We start from the raw sequence: 20,068 nt of genomic DNA on the forward strand, positions 1-20,068 counted from the left end.
GCTACTAAATATTGGCATTTCATATTTTGCATGAGCAGGAGCTTGATTGAGTGTGAAGATAAACCATTATCAATATACTTAAGAACTTTTTTCCTAATGAGCTTCTGCATTAGTTGTATGGAAAGAGGAAGTAGGGTGGGGCAGGAAATAGCCATAAAATTTTTCCCTCCTGAGAATACTGAGAATTTGGTTTTGTTTTTATTTGTTTGTTTTTATTGATTAATTATGAAGAACTTCAGGATTTGGTCAACATCAGCACTAAGAATCTTCATTTCTTAGTAATAATTGCTCTTATTAGATTGAATTTAGAATATGGCCACATGGAGAAAGTGAACCCTGGCCTGCCACCCCTCTTTTTCCCACCTCTGGCTCCATCCTATATTTGGAGGGCCTTGATACCCCATCCAGTGCTTCCAAGCTTTGTCCACCCCATACGCCTAAAAGTGTACAACTTAGGGTGATCATGCAAGTGCTCAAGTGAACACATCCTGGCTCCATATGTTCTACCAGACCCTTCTAAAGCCCTTATAAAAACTTTTGTTTGATTGCCAGTTTGTCACTGAAGCTTTGTTTAACCATTAAAGCATGTTTTTTACTTTAGTCTATTAAGATACAGAAATAATATTAGTTTTTATTCTCAGTCACCCTGCAGTAGTGATTTCTTTAAGAAATGGGACATAATACTTCTTCATATCATTTTTAAGGATTAGTTTCTATTTAAAATCTGTAGTTGTTAGAATTAAGGTTGTCATGTTTAAAACTTGTGTATGAATTTCTTTTCCATTCAATTCCCTATAAATCATTTATTTGACCGACTGTACAACATACTAAGAGAAATTATTTAACTTAATTCTTCAAAGATGTTCAGTTTTTATCTTTTTATTCAACTAGGTATAACTGTTATTTTACATCATGTCAAAAATAAGACATTGAAAATAAGCACATTCGAATTCCATTTTGGAATGTTAAAAAATAATATATTGAAAAATAGAAAATTAAAATTTATTCAAATAAAGTTAATAGGCATTTTACTTAAGAACCTGCTTAATTGGAATTTAGTTAAGTTTTTTTTTTAGAACTGATGCCTATTCTTAGGCCTATTAAATTTTTTAAATTGTCTTAGTAAATGCAGTTGATATGATTAGATATAGTAGCCCAGCAATTCTCCAATAATATTCGTAAAGGTTATTTTTTTTCAACACTTTGCAAAAAGAGTATATGCATAATGTCATACAGCCAGTTTATTTATCACTATTATTTTAATTTAACTTAAACATTGACTGATATCTCTGTATCAGTTTTTTTTCATAAATTATGTATGTAGGTAAATGATGAATTTTTTCTTGATAGTGCTGCAGTATAATCGATAAGTTATAAACTCCTGATATCAATCTTCTACTCACCTGATACCATCAACATGCATACTGTTGCAAAAAGGAATTTTTGTAAATTATTGTTTTTGTTTTTGATAAGTGGGCATTTGCCTCTGTCTACTTGGAGATCCGTGAAGTCTAAAGAATAGCCTGGTAGTTATAAAACCTCATCTCAACCCAGGATTTCTGCCAAACAAATGATTTAATAATGTTTTGTGAGAAAATATTTTAACTAAAGAACTTTAAGGTGCACATTTTGTTAGATGAATAAGTTGAAATAATTCTAAATAAATTGCATTTAATCTTTTTTTTTCTTTTAATAGCAGCAGCTGGAGCTTTGAATATAAATGTGAAAAAGGAAATATCTAGTCTGGCAAGACCTTGTTCTTTTGAAGAGGCTGTGAAAGGTACCGTTGATTCTTCTCAAAAATTGTAAATAGATGATCCTGTGTTTTTTCTAGCAAACCTTAACTGTTTGTTTTCTCTTATACTTTTACAATACTTAGCAGGCTATCTTCCATATTGTAAAATATATGTTTAACTTTACTGAATGCAGGGAATTGTTTTTCTAGCTTGATATTTTTCTTCATTCCTCATATAAACATACTTATTTTTAATATATATTAGAGTGGAAAATTTTTGGTTTATTTTTTATTCTTTATATATTAAAAAATCTTAGAATTATATATGAAGTACAATAATATATATAAAACAATCTATAAAGCTTCTTGCTATTGATAAGATTCATACTTGACATTGAGACTGAAGAGACCAAAATGTGAACTGTAGACATTTGAAAAATTGCTTCAGTTTCTTTGTCATTTGTTTCTTCTGAAATCTGTATTTGCTGCCTTGCTAATCCAGGAAACAATGAAGATAAGCTATACTTATATCTTCAGAAGGGTACAATGTGGTTTAGCAGATTCTGTTCTTAGCACATTTCTAAGTACTGCTAAGGTATATAATGATGATGACTTTTTTGCCTTTATATATGAACATACTAATTACATGATGGCTATTGATATATTCTTATAATTCTGGCTTTTACTTATTTTTTTGTCCTGAAATTCAATTAAATAAAATTTTTAAATGCTTATTTATGTTTTCAAAAGGCATGATATGCTTAATAAACTTTACCAAATACAAAGAATTTTTTTCTGTTGTCAGTAGTAAAATTCAGCATTCCCATATCTGTGTTCAGTATAGTTTACCATTATAATTTCTAACTATGAATGCATTCCAAAGTAGATTAATGAGAAATTATGGCCTAGTAAATAGACTGCCTAGATTATCAGATTCAAATACAGGAAAATTTTCAAACATATGGATAGCCACTGCTAACATTTATTGAACATCTACTAAGTGCTAGGTATTATCTCATTTAATCTTCCCAACTCTGTAAGGTATGTGCCATTATTATTCTCATTTCATAAGTGAGGAAGCCAAGGTTCCAGAGAGGTTGCATTATTTGCCCAAGGTCACTTAGCTAGGATTTTAAGAATTGGTTGAGCTTTGGTGGGTAAGGTAAGCAAAAAAAATTAATAATATGTTTATAAAATTATGTTTATAAAATTAATAATACCATAAGTCATAATTATTTAAATAAAGTCAGACATGTTGTAATCTATCCTTTGTCAACTTTGAGGCATCCATTCTTTTCTTTAAAAGTCCGTTGTTTGTTTCTTTTGGAATGTCAGGCTGGGTTCAGCACTGATATAATCCAATGTGAAATTTCTTGTACAAGACTGTGAATTAAAGTTAAAAGATTTGATAATAAAAAGATTTAGTCCTTTGGTCAAAAGTGTGCTAGTCTGTCAGTGGCAGAGTTCTCGCCTGCCAAGCTGGAGACCTGGGTTCGATTCCCGGAGCCTGCCCATGTCAAAAAAAATGTGTGCTAGCCTAAAAACAAATAAGAAACATATATATAAACCCACACATTATTCTTTTTCACGTTTCAGGCTTTCTTATTTTGACCCTAGCAATCATCATATCCATTGAATGTATGATAAAAATATTTTCATGATGCCAAAAAGTGAAATTAAATTGAATACTAACCTGTCTTACCAGTTTAATTTTTTCATTTGTCCTTTTAAATACAATATCACTAATTGGGGATTTCTGACATTAAAAAAAAAGGTTTTAGAGCCAGGAATTTTCCTTGACAAATAGCTTATTTTTATAAAATCAAAGCTTTGGAATAATGCCAAAGTATTGCTGCAAGATTTAATTAGATATGCTTTCATGATGAAGACTGAGCAACATAAATGACTTTCAAATTTGTATTATAGCAATAATCCTCCAAGAAAAATAGCCAACTGATGGCTTATAAATAGCCATCAGTTACAGTTAAGATTTAGACCTCTATACCCAAAGATGACATTATGGCCAGATATTGAAAGCTTTCTCTCTAAAGTAAGCTTCTAATTCCTCACAGTGAAGGGGAAGGACAATTGTACAACCACTCAGTGAGATTTTAAGTCCAATGCCAAAGCATCATGATTCATTTTCAGTTTTACCCAACTTTGTGTGTATCCTTAAAAACAAAAAGTAATACAAATTGAATAATATAAAGCTACTGTTAGGTTTCTTAGGAATATTTCCAGAAAGTTTTCTGTATATAGATGAACATTTATATGTATGTAGACACTAGATAGATTGCTCAAGGAGTCTGTGGTGTAGGTTTTGGACCCAGGGATAAAGTATTGATGTGCAGCCCGCTTTGTAAGGAGTAGTTAATTGGATGAGTATAAAAAATAGTTGAGAACTTACAATTTTCTCTACCTGGTTGCAACAATGAGGGAAGGTTTAGGAGCTTGGAGAAAATAGAGAGATAACCTAATTCAGTCTCATATTATAGATCAATAAACCAAAGCTTAGAGGGGTTAAATGATTTGCTAAAGCTTATAAATAACACAAATTGCAGCTTAGGTTTCCCCTAGAAGTCCATATTCATTTTACTCTATCTTATTTCCTCCCTTATAAATCTTAACCTATATTTAACCTAATATATTTGTATTTGAACTAAATTCTGCTTGCTGGTATCAAACTGTTAGTAAAGATTATTGTTATTTAAGTTTCAAAAATTACCATTATTTGAATTGACATAAGAGGAAGCTATTTAAAAGTTGTATTGTGTAAACTATCAATACCAACATTCTCCACAAATTCAAATAGACATTGGGATGATTAAATTGATTAAATATGTCTACCTTTTCTTTTTTTTTAACCTTTTTTAATTTCCTGAATTGGCTTTAAAGATCTCCCCCAATTCCTAGGTAGTAGACAGACTTTACTTATTTTTAGTTTTTCCTCCTTCACTAAATATAATTTCCAGGTGGTAGAGACTTTATTATTCTTATTTGTCACTGGGTCCCCAGAGCCTATAACAGTGCCTGGAATGTCACAGAGACTCAATTAATACATATAAAGAAAAGGTAGGGGGAAGATATGATGACATCTGTCAGGCCATTTATATATAGCTAACCATTAAAATACAGTTGTGTTCAATTCCTGGGGCCTGCCCATGCCAAAAAAAAAAAAGAAAAAATACAGTTGTGAGTTCTGGGACAAGATGGTGTAGACTTATTTTTCCCTACTCCTCCCTTCTACATACACCAAATACCTTGGAAATAATTTCACAGACAAACAGATGGATTGAAATATGGAAAGAAAAAGTGGACTGGCCAGGGACCACAGGGCTTGAAGAACAACATGATGGTGAAAGCCCTGGGTTTTCTTTTTATCTCCCATTTATCATGGACTATGTGCTGGAGTGACCTGCAACCCAAACCACCAACAAGTAGACAAAACTAAATCAATACATAAACAAGAAAAGTTTGCTCTCTTTGGCCAAAGAACTGGGAAAGAGGAAACCCAGCAGAGACTTAGTGGGGAGACTCATACCTACTTGTAGTAGTTGGCCTGCCAGCAGAATTTGGAGGCCAACCCATCCTACACCTATACCTGCTAACAGCAGCCGGCTCATTTCTCTGTAACAGCAACAATAGCAGAATTTGGATGGGCCAGCCCACCCCATACCCTATAACTGCCAAAATCTGTGGGTCCAATCTGTCCACCACAGAACCCAGGAGGTACAGTGTACACCAGACCCCATATGTGCCACAGCAGCAGTGGATTGATAAATTTACAGTAACAGCAACAGCAGAATGCAGGAGGTCAGCACATTCCCCATCCCGCACTAGCAGCCACAGTCCGCCCCCTCTACTTGTAATCGTGGTGTTGGCAGGCCTGGTGTCTCCTATCCTTCCCCTAACAGCAGAAGGAGATCCAGACTTGGTAGCTCCCAGCCCTCTACCCAGTAGCAGAAGGCAAACTAGGCCCAAGATCTCCTAACCCTCCACCTGGTGGCAAGGAGCCCATGGCTCCTGAACCTCCAACCAACAGCAATATGCAGTCCAAGTAGGTGCTTCCCTCCCACAGCGACACCAGCAGAAATAGAGTGGGAAACCCACTGGCACCTGGAGACCAGAGAATATGCCAGGAGAAACATTTCCTATCCTCCAAGTCTAGCATTCCCTTTTCCCCCACCAATTGACACCAGACATCCAGAGAAGTACCTTCTACTCCTGTCCATGGCACTAGGAGGAATGAGGCTGCAGCTCAGTCAGCACCAGAACAATGAAGCAAACTAGCATTGTCAAGATTCAGAAAACTAAGTTGTCGTTGGAAATATTGCACACAAAAGTAGACCAAAACTTGCACAGGGTGACTCCTGCTGAAATACGACATGGGTTGGAATAAAAGGATGGAGAAAGAAGTATCATGCTATCATTAGTTTTTTAAAAGTAGGAGTGATACTTAAATATCAGATAAGGTAGATTTAAGAGCAAAGAAAATTGCTAGGGACAAAGAGGAACAGTACATAGTGATAAAAGGATCGATCCACCGAGAAGTTGTAGTGATCCTAAATGTGTATGCACCAAACAACATAGCTATAAAAGACGTGAAGCAAAAACTAATAGAGCTGTATGTGCCAGTTTGAATCTGTTGTATACCCCAAAAAAGCCATGTCCTTTAATCATCATTCAGTATTGCTGGGTGGGCTCTTTATTATTATTTCCGTGGAAGTGTGACCCACCCAATTGTGGGTGGTAACTAATGATTAGATGTTTTCCATGGAGATGTGTCTCCACCCATTCAAGGTGGGTTTGCTTACTGGAGCCCTTTAAGAGGGAACTGTTTTGGAGAAGGCTCAGTGGCTACAGAGCCCACAAAGCCAGACCTTTGGAGATGCATAAAGAAAACACCCCCAGGAAGCCACCGAAGAAGCCTGGAGAGAAACTTAGCAGACATTGCCATGTGCTTTTCCAGTTGAGAGAAACCCCAAATGTCACTGGCCTTCTTGAGCCAAGTTATCTTTCCCTGGATGCCTTAGTTTGGACATTTTTATAGCCTTGCATTAATTTGGACATTTTCATGGACTTAAAACTGTAAACTTGCAACTTAATATGCTCCTTTTTTTAAAAATCCACTCTTGTTTCTGGTACATTGCATTCCAGCAGGTTAGGAACTACAACAAGCTGAAAGGAGAAATAAACACATCTGTAATTATAATTGGACACTTCAACACCCCACTCTCAGCAATTGATAGAATTACTAGACAGAAAATTAGCAAAAATATAGAAAACTGAAGCAATACCATTAACCCAACAAGATCTAATTGGCATTTATAGAATACTCCAACAGCAACAGAAACACATTCTTTTCAAGCATTCATGCAATACTCACCAAGATGACCATATCCTAGATCATAAAACAAACCTCAACACATTTAAAAGAATTGGAATCGTACAATATATGCTCTCTGACCATAAAGACTCAAGCTAGAAATCAATAACAGACAACAGTAAACTCTTCAAATACTTGGAAAATAATTGCATAGTTTTAAGTGATCCATGGATCAAAGATAAAGTTTCTAAGGAAATCAAAAAATATATTGAATAGAATGAAAATGAAATTTGTGGGTTGTCAGGGGCAAATACTACAAAATAACTTCAGGTATCAGGGTAAATGAGGAGTATGAGGGGTATGGTCAGCATGCTGGCCCCTGATTTGAGCAGAGTTCCTTCCTGCAGGCTTGAAAGAGGAGAATGAGAAATCTCCATCTGTCAAAATGGTTTCATAGTAAATGCTTTCACAGTGGAAATGTAAGTAGCCTCAGATTTCCTCTTAGCTCCACTAATATTTTCTTAGCTTAGACAGCCAATTTTAACTGTGAAGGAAATTGTATTTTATTTTTTTTTTTATGGACGGGCCTAGATTCTTATTTCTAAAAGTTTTTTTTTTAACTCATTTTAGGGATGTTCCTGAACTTGCTAAGCCTTTTATTTCACACAAAACTCTCCCTCTCACATACATGTGAAATTATAAATAATATACCAGGTTATATATAGATATTTTGTTTGTTTTTATGTGTATTTTGGGAAGCATTGGTGTGGTATAGTATTTTATTATAATGTATAAAATATTCAGATAGTTAATAGAAATGCTGGAAAATAAAGGGAAAATGCAACCATAATTTCAAGTTTCTAATTAAAAAATGTGAGATGCAACTAAAGCAGTACTGTTGGATAAATCCATAGCACTAAATACTTATATTAGAAAAGAAGAAAAATTTTAAATCCTACTTACAGAAATTAGAGAAAGAAGAGCAAAATAAACCCAAAGTAAGCAGGAGGGAAATAATAATAAGAGCAGAAATCAAAGAAATTGAAAGCAGAGGAAAAAATAGAGAAATTCAATGAAAGTAACAGCTGGTTCTTTGAAAAACAATCTGTAAAAGTGATAACCTTTAGGAAGACTGATAAAAAGAGAAAAGACACAAATCACCAATATCAGGAATGAAATGGGTATCACTACAGATCCTTCAGCCATTAAAAGGACAAGGGCATACTATGAATGACTTTACACTAAATAAATTTGACAACCTAGAAGAAATGAAAAAATTCTTTAAAAACCACAATCTACCAAGACTGACCCAAGATAAAATTGATAACCTGAATCCTCTGATTGGATGAGACTTCTCTTATTGCTGAAAGCAACTTTGTTGATTGTAGATGTAACCAACCATAGATACAATCAACTTACTAATGGTTTAAATCCATGAAATACCCTCTTAGTAACAATCAGGCCAATGCTTGCTTGACCAGACCACTGGACTCCAAAACCTAGCAGAGTTTGACCCAAAGACTTAATCATCACAAGGTTTAATGTAACTCAAATTTTTTTTGTAGACATAAGAAAGCTTGTTCTAAGATTAATACGGAGGGACTGGGGAGAAAGGAGAAAATATTCAACTTCCCTATCTGGGGAATTCCTATCACAAGTGACAACCAATACAGTAGGCTGAAGCCCTCAATCTTGGGGCTTGCTCCTTTGAAGCTTATTCCTGCAAAGGAGAAGCTAAGCCTACTGATAACTATGCCTAAGAGTTACCCACAAAAAACCTCTTTTGTTGCTCAGATGTGCCCTCTCACTCTAAGCGAACTTGGCAGGTCAACTCACTGCCTTCCCCCTTACATGGAACATGACTCCCAGTGGTGTAAATCTCCCTGGCAAGGTGGGACCTGACTGACCTGGGACCTAGCATCATGGGAATGAGAAGGCTGTCTTGACCAAAAGAGGGAAGAGAACTGAGACAAAATAAAGTCTCAGTGGCTGAGAGATTTCAGAGTCAAGAGGTTAGCCTGGAGGTTATTCTTACTCATTATGCAGATATTTCTTTTTAGTTTATGGTGCATTGGAGTGGCTAGAGGAAAGTACCTGAAACTATTGGACTGTTTCAGTAGCCTTGATTCTTAAAGAGGACTGTATAACTATATAGCTATTACAGTGTGATTTTGAAATCGTTGTGTCTGATGCTCCTTTTATCCAGGTATGGACAGATGAGTATTTAAAAAAAAAAAAAAAAAACGATAAAAAATAAATAGTAGGGGGAGATAAAGGGTAGAAATTGGGCGGACTGAGAGGGGAGGGGTAAGAGGTATGGAATATATGATTTTTTTTTTTTTACTTTTTTAATTGTATAATATAACATATATATGAAGCAAAGAAAGAAAAAAGCAATGTTTCAGAACACTCTAAAACAAGTAGTTACAGGACAGATCCCAGAGTTTGTCATGAGCTACCATACCATCCCTTAGATTTTTCCTTCTAACTGCTCCAGAATATAGGAGGCTGTAGGCATAAATATTTTTTTATCATCGCAATCAATTTTTTTCTTTTTTGTGAAAAATAACATATATACAAAAAGCGATAAATTTCAAAACACAGCACAACAATTAATTGTAGAACAGATTTCAGAGTTTGGCATGGGTTATGATTCCACAACTTCAGGTTTTTCTTCTTCCTACTCTAAGATACTGGAGACTAAAAGGAATATCAGTATAATGATTCAGCAGTCATACTCGTTTGTTACACCCTGACTTCTCAGTATAACTCCACCATCACTTTGATCATTCTATCCCAGTAGAGTTCTTTTTTATTTCTTTTTTGGAGTATGTAAATGTTCTAAAAATGATCATGGTGAAGAATACACAACTATGTAATGATATTGTGAGCCATCGATTGTACAATATTGTTGGATTATATGTGTGAGAATTTTTCCCAATAAAAAAAAATATTGAAAAAAATTAATATGGAAAGGTAGTCACAAACCATAGAATGACTTGAAAGAGAAGGAAGTGGGAGCACTCACTCAACCCAGTGTTAAGCCTTACACAAAGAACAATGGGACAGAATAGAGAACCCAGAAGTAGACCCCACAAATCTACTCAAATGACAAAGGTATAAAAGAAGTTCAGTGGAAGAAGGTAGCCTTTTCATTCACTGGTGCTTCAGTAATTTGTCTTAAATAGATTTTTTTAAATGAGCATGGGCTTAAACTTCGTACCATATACAATAATTAACTCAAAATGGATCATAAACTTAAAAGTGTAAAACTTTTAGAAAAATAGTGTGAGGGAATATGACACCAAATGCATGAGCAAGAAAGGGGAAAAATAGATAAATTGGACTTCGTCAAAATTTAGAACTTTTTACATCAAAAGGACATTATCAAGAAATGGAAAAGATGACTTACAAAATGGGGAAAAATATTTTCAAATCATATAACTGATAAATGTCTAGTATCCAGAGTATATAAAGAACTTACAACTCAAGAATAAAAAGAAAAACAACCTAATTAAAAAGAGCCTCTCATCTATGGACATTTGATCTTTGATTAAAAAAAAAAAGAGGACAGCAGGTCAAGATGGCGGCTTAACAATGTGCGCATTTTAGTTCGTCCTCCAGAACAACTACTAAATAACCAGAAACAGTACAGAACAGCTCCTGGGGCCATGTCAGTGACCAGACACACAGCGTACCCCAGTCTGGACCAGCTGGACCGGCTGTGAGCACCCCCCAAAACCGTGAGTTCCCAAAGCTGTGGCGGCCAGCGCCCCTCCCCCACAGGCTGCTTCCCAGAGGGGAAAGGAAAGGACTTTACCAGCAGCAGGGAATGGGCACAATCAAACACCAATTGTGGAACTAATTAACAAATTCTGACTACTAAAAATAGGCCCCCAGCTTAGGTGAACCCGATCAAAGTGGAGGTTGCTCATTTTTGCCCCAGCGCCAAGGGGACAAGACTGACAGAAAAAGGGGGGGAAAAAAGAAGGAAACAGGTTTTTGTGGCTGTGTATCTACAAAGGCTTGACTGCCTCTGGATACAGCGGCAGGACTTTTCAGGCTGCAACTGCCCCAGGCATAGGCAGAAGTGAGCTCTTTTGGGCGCTTATCTGGAGCTTGTGCCTTCCCCAGGGGAGGGGTGAAGCCCCACCCAGGTGGAATCCCTCCATCAAGGAATTCAGACACCAGGGCTTGGTAATTTGAACCCATTAAAACCAGCCTACAACCTCTCCTCTGTTTCCACCATGCCCCCAGCAGGGAGAGTCGGCCAAAGTTAAAGGTGCCACATCATCTTATGCTGGTGGGACCCGCAGTCAGACAGGCACCACACACAGGGCAGGATAAGAAAAACAGAGTCCAGAGACTTCACAGGAAAGTCTTCCCTCCTGATAGGAGGCCAGTTTGGTCTGGGAAAATCTGGCTGGGGTCTATAATATCTAAGTAGACCCTCCTAAGTGTGGGGGGGTGGAAAGGCACCACACAAGCAGGGCAAGGAACAAGAAAACAAGAACTGAAAAATTCTCCTCTGTTAAACAAAAGTTAAGCTAAAGGTCCATATAAAGCTGAACAGAATGTCAAAGAACAGATAGACAACAAACTCACCTAGCAAGAAAACCCTAGATAAAATAAGTGAAAGCAATCTCCAGAATAAACTAATTAAGGTAACTAAATACTAGATGCCAGCAAAAAATAACAAATCACACTAGGAAAATTGAAGATATGGCCCAGTCAAAGGAACAAACCAGTAATTCAAATGACATACAGGAGCTGAAACGATTAATTCAGAATGTACGGACAGACATGGAAAACCTCATCAAAAACCAAATCAATGAATTGAGGGAGGATATAAAGAAGGCAAGGAAAGAACAAAAAGAAGAAACTGAAAGTCTGAAAAAACAAATCACAGAACTTATGGGAATGAAAGACATAGTAGAAGAGATGAAAAAAACAATGGAAACCTACAATGGTAGATTTCAAGAGACAGAACATAGGATTTCAAAACTGGAGGACAGAACATCTGAAATCCAACAAGAAACAGAAACTATAGGGAAAAAATGGAAATATATGAACAGGGACTCAGGAAATTGAAAGACAATATGAAGTGCACGAATATATGTGTTGTGGGTGTCCCAGAAGGAGAAGAGAAGGGAAAAGGAGGGGGAAAACTAATGGAGGATATTGTCACTGAAAATTTCCTAACTCTTATGAAAGACTTAAAATTACAGATCCAAGAAGTACAGCGTACCCCAAAGAGAATAGATCCAAATAGACATACTCTAAGACTTTGAATAATCAGAATGTCAGAGGTCAAAGAGAAAGAGAGGATCTTGAAAACAGCAAGAGAAAAGCAATCCATCACATACAAGGGAAACCCAATAAGACTATGCGCAGATCTCTCAGCAGAAATCATGGAGGCGAGAAGACAGTGGGATAATATATTTAAATTATAAAAAGAGAAAAACTGCCAACCAAGAATTCTATATCCAGCAAAATTGTCCTTCAAAAATGAGGGAGAAATTAAAACATTTTCAGACAAAAAATCACTGAGAGAATTTGTGACCAAGAGACCAGCTCTGCAAGAAATACTAAAGGAAACACTAGAGACAGATACGAAGACAGAAGAGAGAGGTGTGGAGAAAAGTGTAGAAAGGAAGACTATGAGTAAAGGTAAAAAGAAGGAAAATTAGATAGGACATACAAAATCCAGAAGGCAAAATAGTAGAAGAAGGTACTACCCATGCAGTAATAACACTGAATGTTAATGGATTAAACTCTCTGATCAAAAGACATAGTCTGGCAGAATGGATTAAAAAACAGGACCCATCTATATGCTGTCTCTACTCAAAGGACACGAGGCCAAGGACACAAATGGACATTTACACACTAATGTTTATAGCAGCATTATTAACAATTACCAAGAGATGGAAACAGCCAAAATGTCCATCAACAGACAGTTGACTAAGCAAACTGTGACATTTACATAAGATGGAATATTATGCAGCTGTAAGACAGAATAAAAGTCATGAAGTATGTAACAACATGAATGGACCTTAAGGACATTATGCTGAGTGTGATTAGCCAGAAACAAAAGGACAAATACTGTATGGTCTCACCGATAAGATCTGACGTTAGTGAATAAACTTGGAATATTTGTTTGATAACAGAGACCATCAGGAGATAGAAATAGGGTGAGATATTGGGTAATTGGAGCTGAAGGGATACAGACTGTGCAACAGGACTGAATATAAAAACTCAGATATGGGCGGGCCGCGGTGGCTCAGCGGGCAAAGTGCTTGCCTGCTATGCCGGAGGACCTCGGTTCGATTCCCGGCCCCAGCCCATGTAACAAAAACGGAGAAACAGAATACAATAAAACAAGAAAATGTTTAAAAATGTTTCCCTTTCTTCCTTCCTTCCTTCCTTCTATCCTTCCTTCCTTCTCTCTGTCTAAAAAAAAAAAAAAAAAAAAAAAACTCAGATATGGACAGCACAATACTACCTAACTGTAATGTAATTATGTTAAAACACTGAATGAAGCTGCATGTGAGAATGATAGAGGGAGGAGGGCTGGGGACATAAATGAAATCAGGAAGAAAGATAGATGGTAAAGATCGAGATGGTATAATCTAGGAATGCCTAGAGTGTATAATAATAGTGAAATGTACAATGTACAAATTTTAAAAATGTTTTTGCATGAGGAAGAACAAAGGAATGTCATTATTGCAGGGTGCTGAAAATAGATGATAATTAATACTTTAAAATGTCACCTTATGTGTGAGACTAAAGCAAAAAATGTTTATTTGTTACAAAATTTATATTTTGACTAGAGCATTTCCCAATATAACTCATGTAGATAGTTTGACTGAATGTCATAAGTACTTGGAATCTCAGGTAGGACATGAGATTTTGTTGGTTTGTCCAGAGTGATGCCCCGATGAATCCCAGAGTGATTTGATCAGTGACTGGAAAAGTATTTGCAAGCCCCCTTTGGAGAATGGTGAGAGTGGAGAGAAATTCAACTTCCCCAAGTTGAATTCTTGATATTCTCACAAGCAGTGTGGACAACCAAAGCTATAGGCTGAGCCCCCAGTCTTGGGGTTTGTTCACATGAAACTTAACCCCACGAAGGATAGGTCAAGTCTACTTAAAATTTAGGCCTAAGAGTCACCCCCAAGAGAGCCTCTTTTGTTGCTCAGTTGTGGCCTCTCTCCAGCCAACATGACGAGCAGTCTCACCACCCTCCCCCTCTCTGCGTGGGACATGACTGCCAGGGGTGTGGACCTTCCTGGCAACGTGGGACAGAGATCCTGGAATGAGCTGAGACTCAGCATCAAGGGACTGAGAAAAACCCTAGAATGAGCTGAGAATTAACATCAAGGGATTGAGAGAACCTTCTCGACCAAAGGAGGAAGAGTGAAATGAGACTAAGTGTCAATGGCTGAGAGATTCCAAACAGAGTTGAGAGGTTATCCTGAAGGTTATTCTTATGCATTAAGTAGATATCACCTTGTTGTTCAAGATGTAGTGGAGAGGCTGGAGGGAACTGCCTGAAAATGTAGAGCTGTGTTCCAGTAGCCATGTTTCTTGATGATGATTGAACAATGATATAGCTTTCACAGTGAGACTCTGTGAATGTGAAAACTTGTGTCTGATGCTCCTTTTAGCTACTATATCAACAGAAGAGTAGAACATATGGAATAAAAATAAATAATAGGGGGAACAAATGTTAATATAAATTTAGTTTGAAATGCTAGTGGTAAATGAAAGCAAGGAGTAAGGGGTATGGTATGTATAATCTTTTTTTTTTCCTCTGTTATCGTTTAATTTCTTTTTCTGTTGCCTTTTTATTTCTTTTTCTAAATCGATGCAAATGTTCTAAGAAATGATGAATATGCAACTATGTGATGATATTAAGAATTACTGATTGTATATGTAGAATGGAATGATATCTTAATGTTTTGTTTGTTAATTTTTTTTAATTAATAAAAAAAAGAAAAGAAAAGAGGACCAAACAACCTAATTAAAAAGGGAACCCCTTGCCCTGATCAGGATGTCAGAGTAAGATGCTCCAGGGCTCCATCCCCACACAGAAGCTTTGAACAACCAAAATAGCACACAGAAACATCTTTCTCAAAGCTCCAGAAGGCAGTTAAAAGACTGCAGTAACAGGGCAAGCACTGAATCGAGAAAAAGGCTAAAGCAGTGGGATCTCATGGTACCATGCAATTAATACTTAATTAGTACAGAGTTTCTGTTTGGCATGTTGAAAAAGTTTTGGTAATGGATGGTAGTGATAGGAACACAACATTGTATCAAATTGTCAAATTCTAGTTTTCTAGGGCAATAATTTAGAAAATCAATTTATTTGAATGCTTGTAGTACTAATAAGAGGCTTGAGTTTTCCTGAGGGGAGAGATGCTCATATAATCCCATGGTCTTTAAAAAGTTTTGAGACTTAATATTGCCAGGCAGCCATATGCTAAGAGGAGAGTATAACAGTTGTAATTGAATAGGTTTAATTCTGGAGGTTTCCAAGCTATCTCCTATAATATACCCTGATCATGTTAAGAGGTACAATTTCAGAGACTTTGAGAGAGTTGTGGGAGGATAGAATGGTATAGCTTGATAATTGAACTGCTTAAGCTTATTATTATTTCACCTACAGTCTCAGGTCCATATCAGGTATCCTCAAGCCATTGCTGCTTCAAAAAAAGAAGGGCACCTTTTGTTACACCAGCTAAATAGCTCATGCTGTCATTACAGCATCAGAAAATAGACATTTAAAATCTTGACTACTAGCACATTATAGAATGCAATAGTTGATTTTTTTGGTCATTTTTAATTTCCTTCATTTTGTGTGTGTATGCAGCAATGAAAACTACTGGATGTAACTTAGATAAGGTAAATATTCTTCCTAATGCCTTGATCACTCCACTCATATCAAGCAGTATGATTAAGAGTGAAGATGTTACGCCAATGGAAGTAACAGCAGAAAAAAGATCTTCACCTATTTTTAAGGTGAGTTATATTTACTACCCCAATCTTAATCTCAAATATAAAAATTGCTATATCTTGAATAGTTTGATTTCTTTTCCCCATGTTTATGGTTTGTTTTTTTTACTTATCTTTCACATTTGTTTTGCTTTGTATGCACTTAATGAATATTGCTTTTCAAAGTGAATGCTTTACACTTCCGCAATTGAATTCCCTACAAAATATTGTCCAATATTAATTTTTGACAAGGGAGCAGTTAATATGTTGGTTAGACCTATGGAATGCAAGGTATTGTTGAAAGTACTGGTTTAGCATTTTCAGAATTAGGAACATTTTTATTTCTTTTTCTTCCCCAGTCTTTTCCTATGATACCCACTCCCTTTTCTATTTATCCCCCCATTCCATGATGTTTTCAGTGTTCCACAAAAAGGAGGTAGTTTTAAAATTGCTATCAATCCATGAACCGTAAAATTATTGGTTAAATTAAAGGTTATTACCTTTAATTTGCCCAAGTATATTAACAGGTGATTATTCTCCTACTTCCTTGTTTGAATATCTTTGCTTATAGTCCTTTTAAAAGTATTATATCCGAACGATAACCAGACATCTTATTATCACTGAAAATAATAGTCTTGTACCTGTTTTCCCAATGATAATGTAGAGTGGAAAATTGGCCCTGCATGTTTTTATAACAATTTTGAATTTTGACGTGGCAGTATGAATTCATTTACTATTTATAAATATATATTATTTGGAGTTTTTTTTTTCCAGACTACAAAGACCGTTGGATCAACACAGCAAACATTAGAAAATATACCTAACTTAGCAGGAAATGGGTCTTTTTCATCATCATCTTCTTCCCACTTACCTTCTGAAAATGAAAAGCAGCAGCAGATTCAATCCAAGGCATTCAATCCAGAGACCTTGGCAACCATCCAAACACAGGACATTTCTCAGTCTGGTAGCTTTCCAGCAGTTTCTGCTTCTAGTCAGCTTCCCAATAGTGATGCACTGCTACAACAGGCCACACAGTTTCAGACAAGAGACACTCAATCTAGAGAGGTATTACAGTCAGATGGTACAGTGGTTAATTTGTCACAACTCACTGAGGCATCACAGCAGCAGCAGCAGTCACCATTACAAGAACAAGCACAGACTTTACAGCAGCAGATTTCATCAAATATTTTTCCAGCACCAAACAGTGTGAGTCAGCTACAGAATACTATTCAGCAGTTGCAAGCAGGAAGTTTTACAGGCAGTAGTGCCAGTGGCAGCAGTGGAAATGTTGACTTGGTACAACAAGTTTTAGAGGCACAACAACAGTTATCTTCAGTTTTATTTTCTACTCCAGATGGTAATGAGAATGTTCAAGAACAGCTTAGTGCAGACATTTTTCAACAAGTCAGTCAAATTCAAAATAGTGTAAGCCCTGGGATGTTTTCCTCAACAGAGCCAACAGTCCGTACCAGACCAGATAATTTAATACCTGGAAGAGCTGAAAATGTTCATCCGCAGACTGAAAACACATTATCTAATCAGCAACAGCAACAACAACAACAGCAAGTGATGGAATCATCAGCTGCAATGGTGATGGAGATGCAACAGAGTATCTGCCAGGCAGCTGCCCAGATTCAGTCAGAGTTATTTCCTTCAACTGCTTCAGCAAATGGAAACCTTCAACAATCTCCAGTTTACCAACAAACTTCTCACATGATGAGTGCATTATCTACCAATGAGGACATGCAAATGCAATGTGAATTATTTTCTTCTCCTCCTGCAGTTTCTGGAAATGAAACTTCTACAACCACCACACAACAGGTTGCAACCCCTGGCCCCACCATGTTTCAGACATCAGGCTCAGGAGATGGAGAAGAAACTGGAGCACAAGCAAAACAGATTCAGAACAGTGTCTTTCAGACCATGGTCCAAATGCAACATGGTGGGGACAATCAACCTCAAGTTAACCTTTTTTCATCTACAAAAAGTATGATGAATGTTCAGACTAGTGGTACCCAGCAACAAGGAAACGGTTTATTTCAGCAAAGTAATGAGATGATGTCACTACAGTCTGGGAATTTTTTGCAGCAGTCTTCTCATTCACAGGCTCAACTTTTTCATCCTCAGAATCCTATTGCTGATGCTCAGAACCTTTCCCAAGAAACTCAAGGTTCTATTTTTCATAGTCCAAGTCCTATTGTCCACAGTCAGACTTCTACAACCTCCTCTGAGCAAATGCAGCCTCCAATGTTTCATTCTCAAAGTACCATTGCTGTGCTTCAGGGCTCTTCTGTTCCTCAAGACCAGCAATCAGCCAACATATTTCTTTCCCAGAGTTCTATGAATAATCTTCAAGCTAATACGGTTGCTCAAGATGAGCAGATTTCGTTTTTTGCAGCACAGAACTCAATTTCTCCACTTCAGTCAACATCAAACACTGAGCAGCAAGCTCCTTTCCAACAGCAAGCTCCAATATCACATATCCAGAACCCTATGCTTTCTCAAGAACAGGCACAACCCTCCCAGCAGGGTTTATTTCAGCCTCAGGTGTCCCTGGGCTCCCTCCCACCTAATCCAATGCCTCAAAATCAACAAGGAACAATCTTTCAGTCACAGCACTCAATAGTTGCCATCCAGAGTAACTCTCAATCCCAAGAACAGCAGCAACAGCAACAGCAGCAGCAACAACAACAACAGCAGAGCATTTTATTCAGTAATCAGAATACCATGGCTACAATAGCATCTCAAAAGCAACCACCACCCAACATGATATTCAACCCAAATCAAAATCCAATGGCCAGTCAGGAGCAACAAAACCAGTCAATTTTTCACCAACAAAATAATATGGCCCCAATGAATCAAGAGCAGCAACCCATGCAATTCCAGAATCAACCCACAGTTTCCTCACTTCAGAACCCAGGTTCAAGCCAGTCTGAATCACCACAGACTTCCTTGTTCCATACCTCTCCTCAGATTCAGTTGGTCCAAGGGTCATCTAGTTCTCAAGAGCAGCAAGTAACACTCTTCCTTTCTCCAGCATCCATGTCTGCGTTGCAGACCAGTATAAACCAACAAGACATGCAACAATCTCCTCTTTATTCCCCTCAGAACAACATGCCAGGAATCCAAGGATCCACATCTTCATCTCAACCACAGGCTACTTTATTTCACAACACTGCAGGAGGCACAATGAACCAACTACAGAATTCTCCTGGCTCATCTCAGCAGACTTCAGGAATGTTCTTATTTGGCATTCAAAATAGTAAGAAACTCTTTCTTTCTAATTTCTCATTAGTTAATGAAATGGTCAGATTATTTTTATTAAAAGGAAGCCAAACACAGTTTTAAGAACACAGATTGGAGTTAAATTGGGTTCAAGTCCCGGCTCTACCACTTATAGACTGTGAGATCTTGGACAAGTTATTTGACCTTTATGAGCCTCAATTTCCACATATAAATGCTGGTGATACTATTAATGTTTATATAAAAAAAGACATAGGACTGATGATTATAACTAAGCAAAGTTGTATATTTGTAACACGTAGAGGAAACTTCCTAATGAATTCAAGTACCATTCTGCAAAAACCTTTTTCTTGGGCTGTCCGGTGCTTCACGTTTAGTCATATACTAGAAGATCCCAATAATGAATTTAACAGCAATTAATAAATAGTTTTTCATGTATCCTAACAGAAAGTAACTAATCAGGTAGCTTTTCCATTTTAAATGTCTCTGCAGACTGTAGTCAGCTTTTAACCTCTGGACCAGCTACATTGCCAGATCAGCTGATGGCTATAAGTCAACCAGGCCAATCACAAAACGAGGGCCAGCCACCTGTGACAACACTTTTGTCTCAGCAAATATCAGAAAATTCTCCACTGGCATCCTCTATAAACACCAACCAGAGCATTGAAAAGATCGATTTGCTTGTTTCATTGCAAAACCAAGGAAACAATTTGACTGGCTCCTTTTAATTGGATATGTAAGTATTGCATTTTGTCTTCTTACTGAAAAAC

General features: G+C 36.8%; 1 protein-coding gene across 13 annotated transcripts in view; it reads left to right on the forward strand.

The window, feature by feature from the left end:
- Positions 1-20,068, forward strand: part of NFAT5 (nuclear factor of activated T cells 5) — a 157,970-nt gene that overhangs the window by 129,948 nt on the left and 7,954 nt on the right. For 10 of the 13 annotated variants that reach the window (XM_077132862.1, XM_077132864.1, XM_077132866.1 and 7 more), the window contains 4 exons: positions 1,697-1,780; positions 15,934-16,082; positions 16,830-19,317; positions 19,791-20,034. In XM_077132862.1, the coding sequence (XP_076988977.1) occupies positions 1,697-1,780; positions 15,934-16,082; positions 16,830-19,317; positions 19,791-20,026 (2,957 nt within the window). In that variant the 3' untranslated portion in view covers positions 20,027-20,034. The remainder of the gene's footprint in view (positions 1-1,696; positions 1,781-15,933; positions 16,083-16,829; positions 19,318-19,790; positions 20,035-20,068) is intronic. The other 3 variants (XM_077132863.1, XM_077132865.1, XM_077132874.1) reach the window with 1 other exon arrangement.

Source organism: Tamandua tetradactyla, chromosome 16 (assembly GCF_023851605.1).
Source record: "Tamandua tetradactyla isolate mTamTet1 chromosome 16, mTamTet1.pri, whole genome shotgun sequence".
Lineage (NCBI taxonomy): Eukaryota > Metazoa > Chordata > Mammalia > Pilosa > Myrmecophagidae > Tamandua > Tamandua tetradactyla.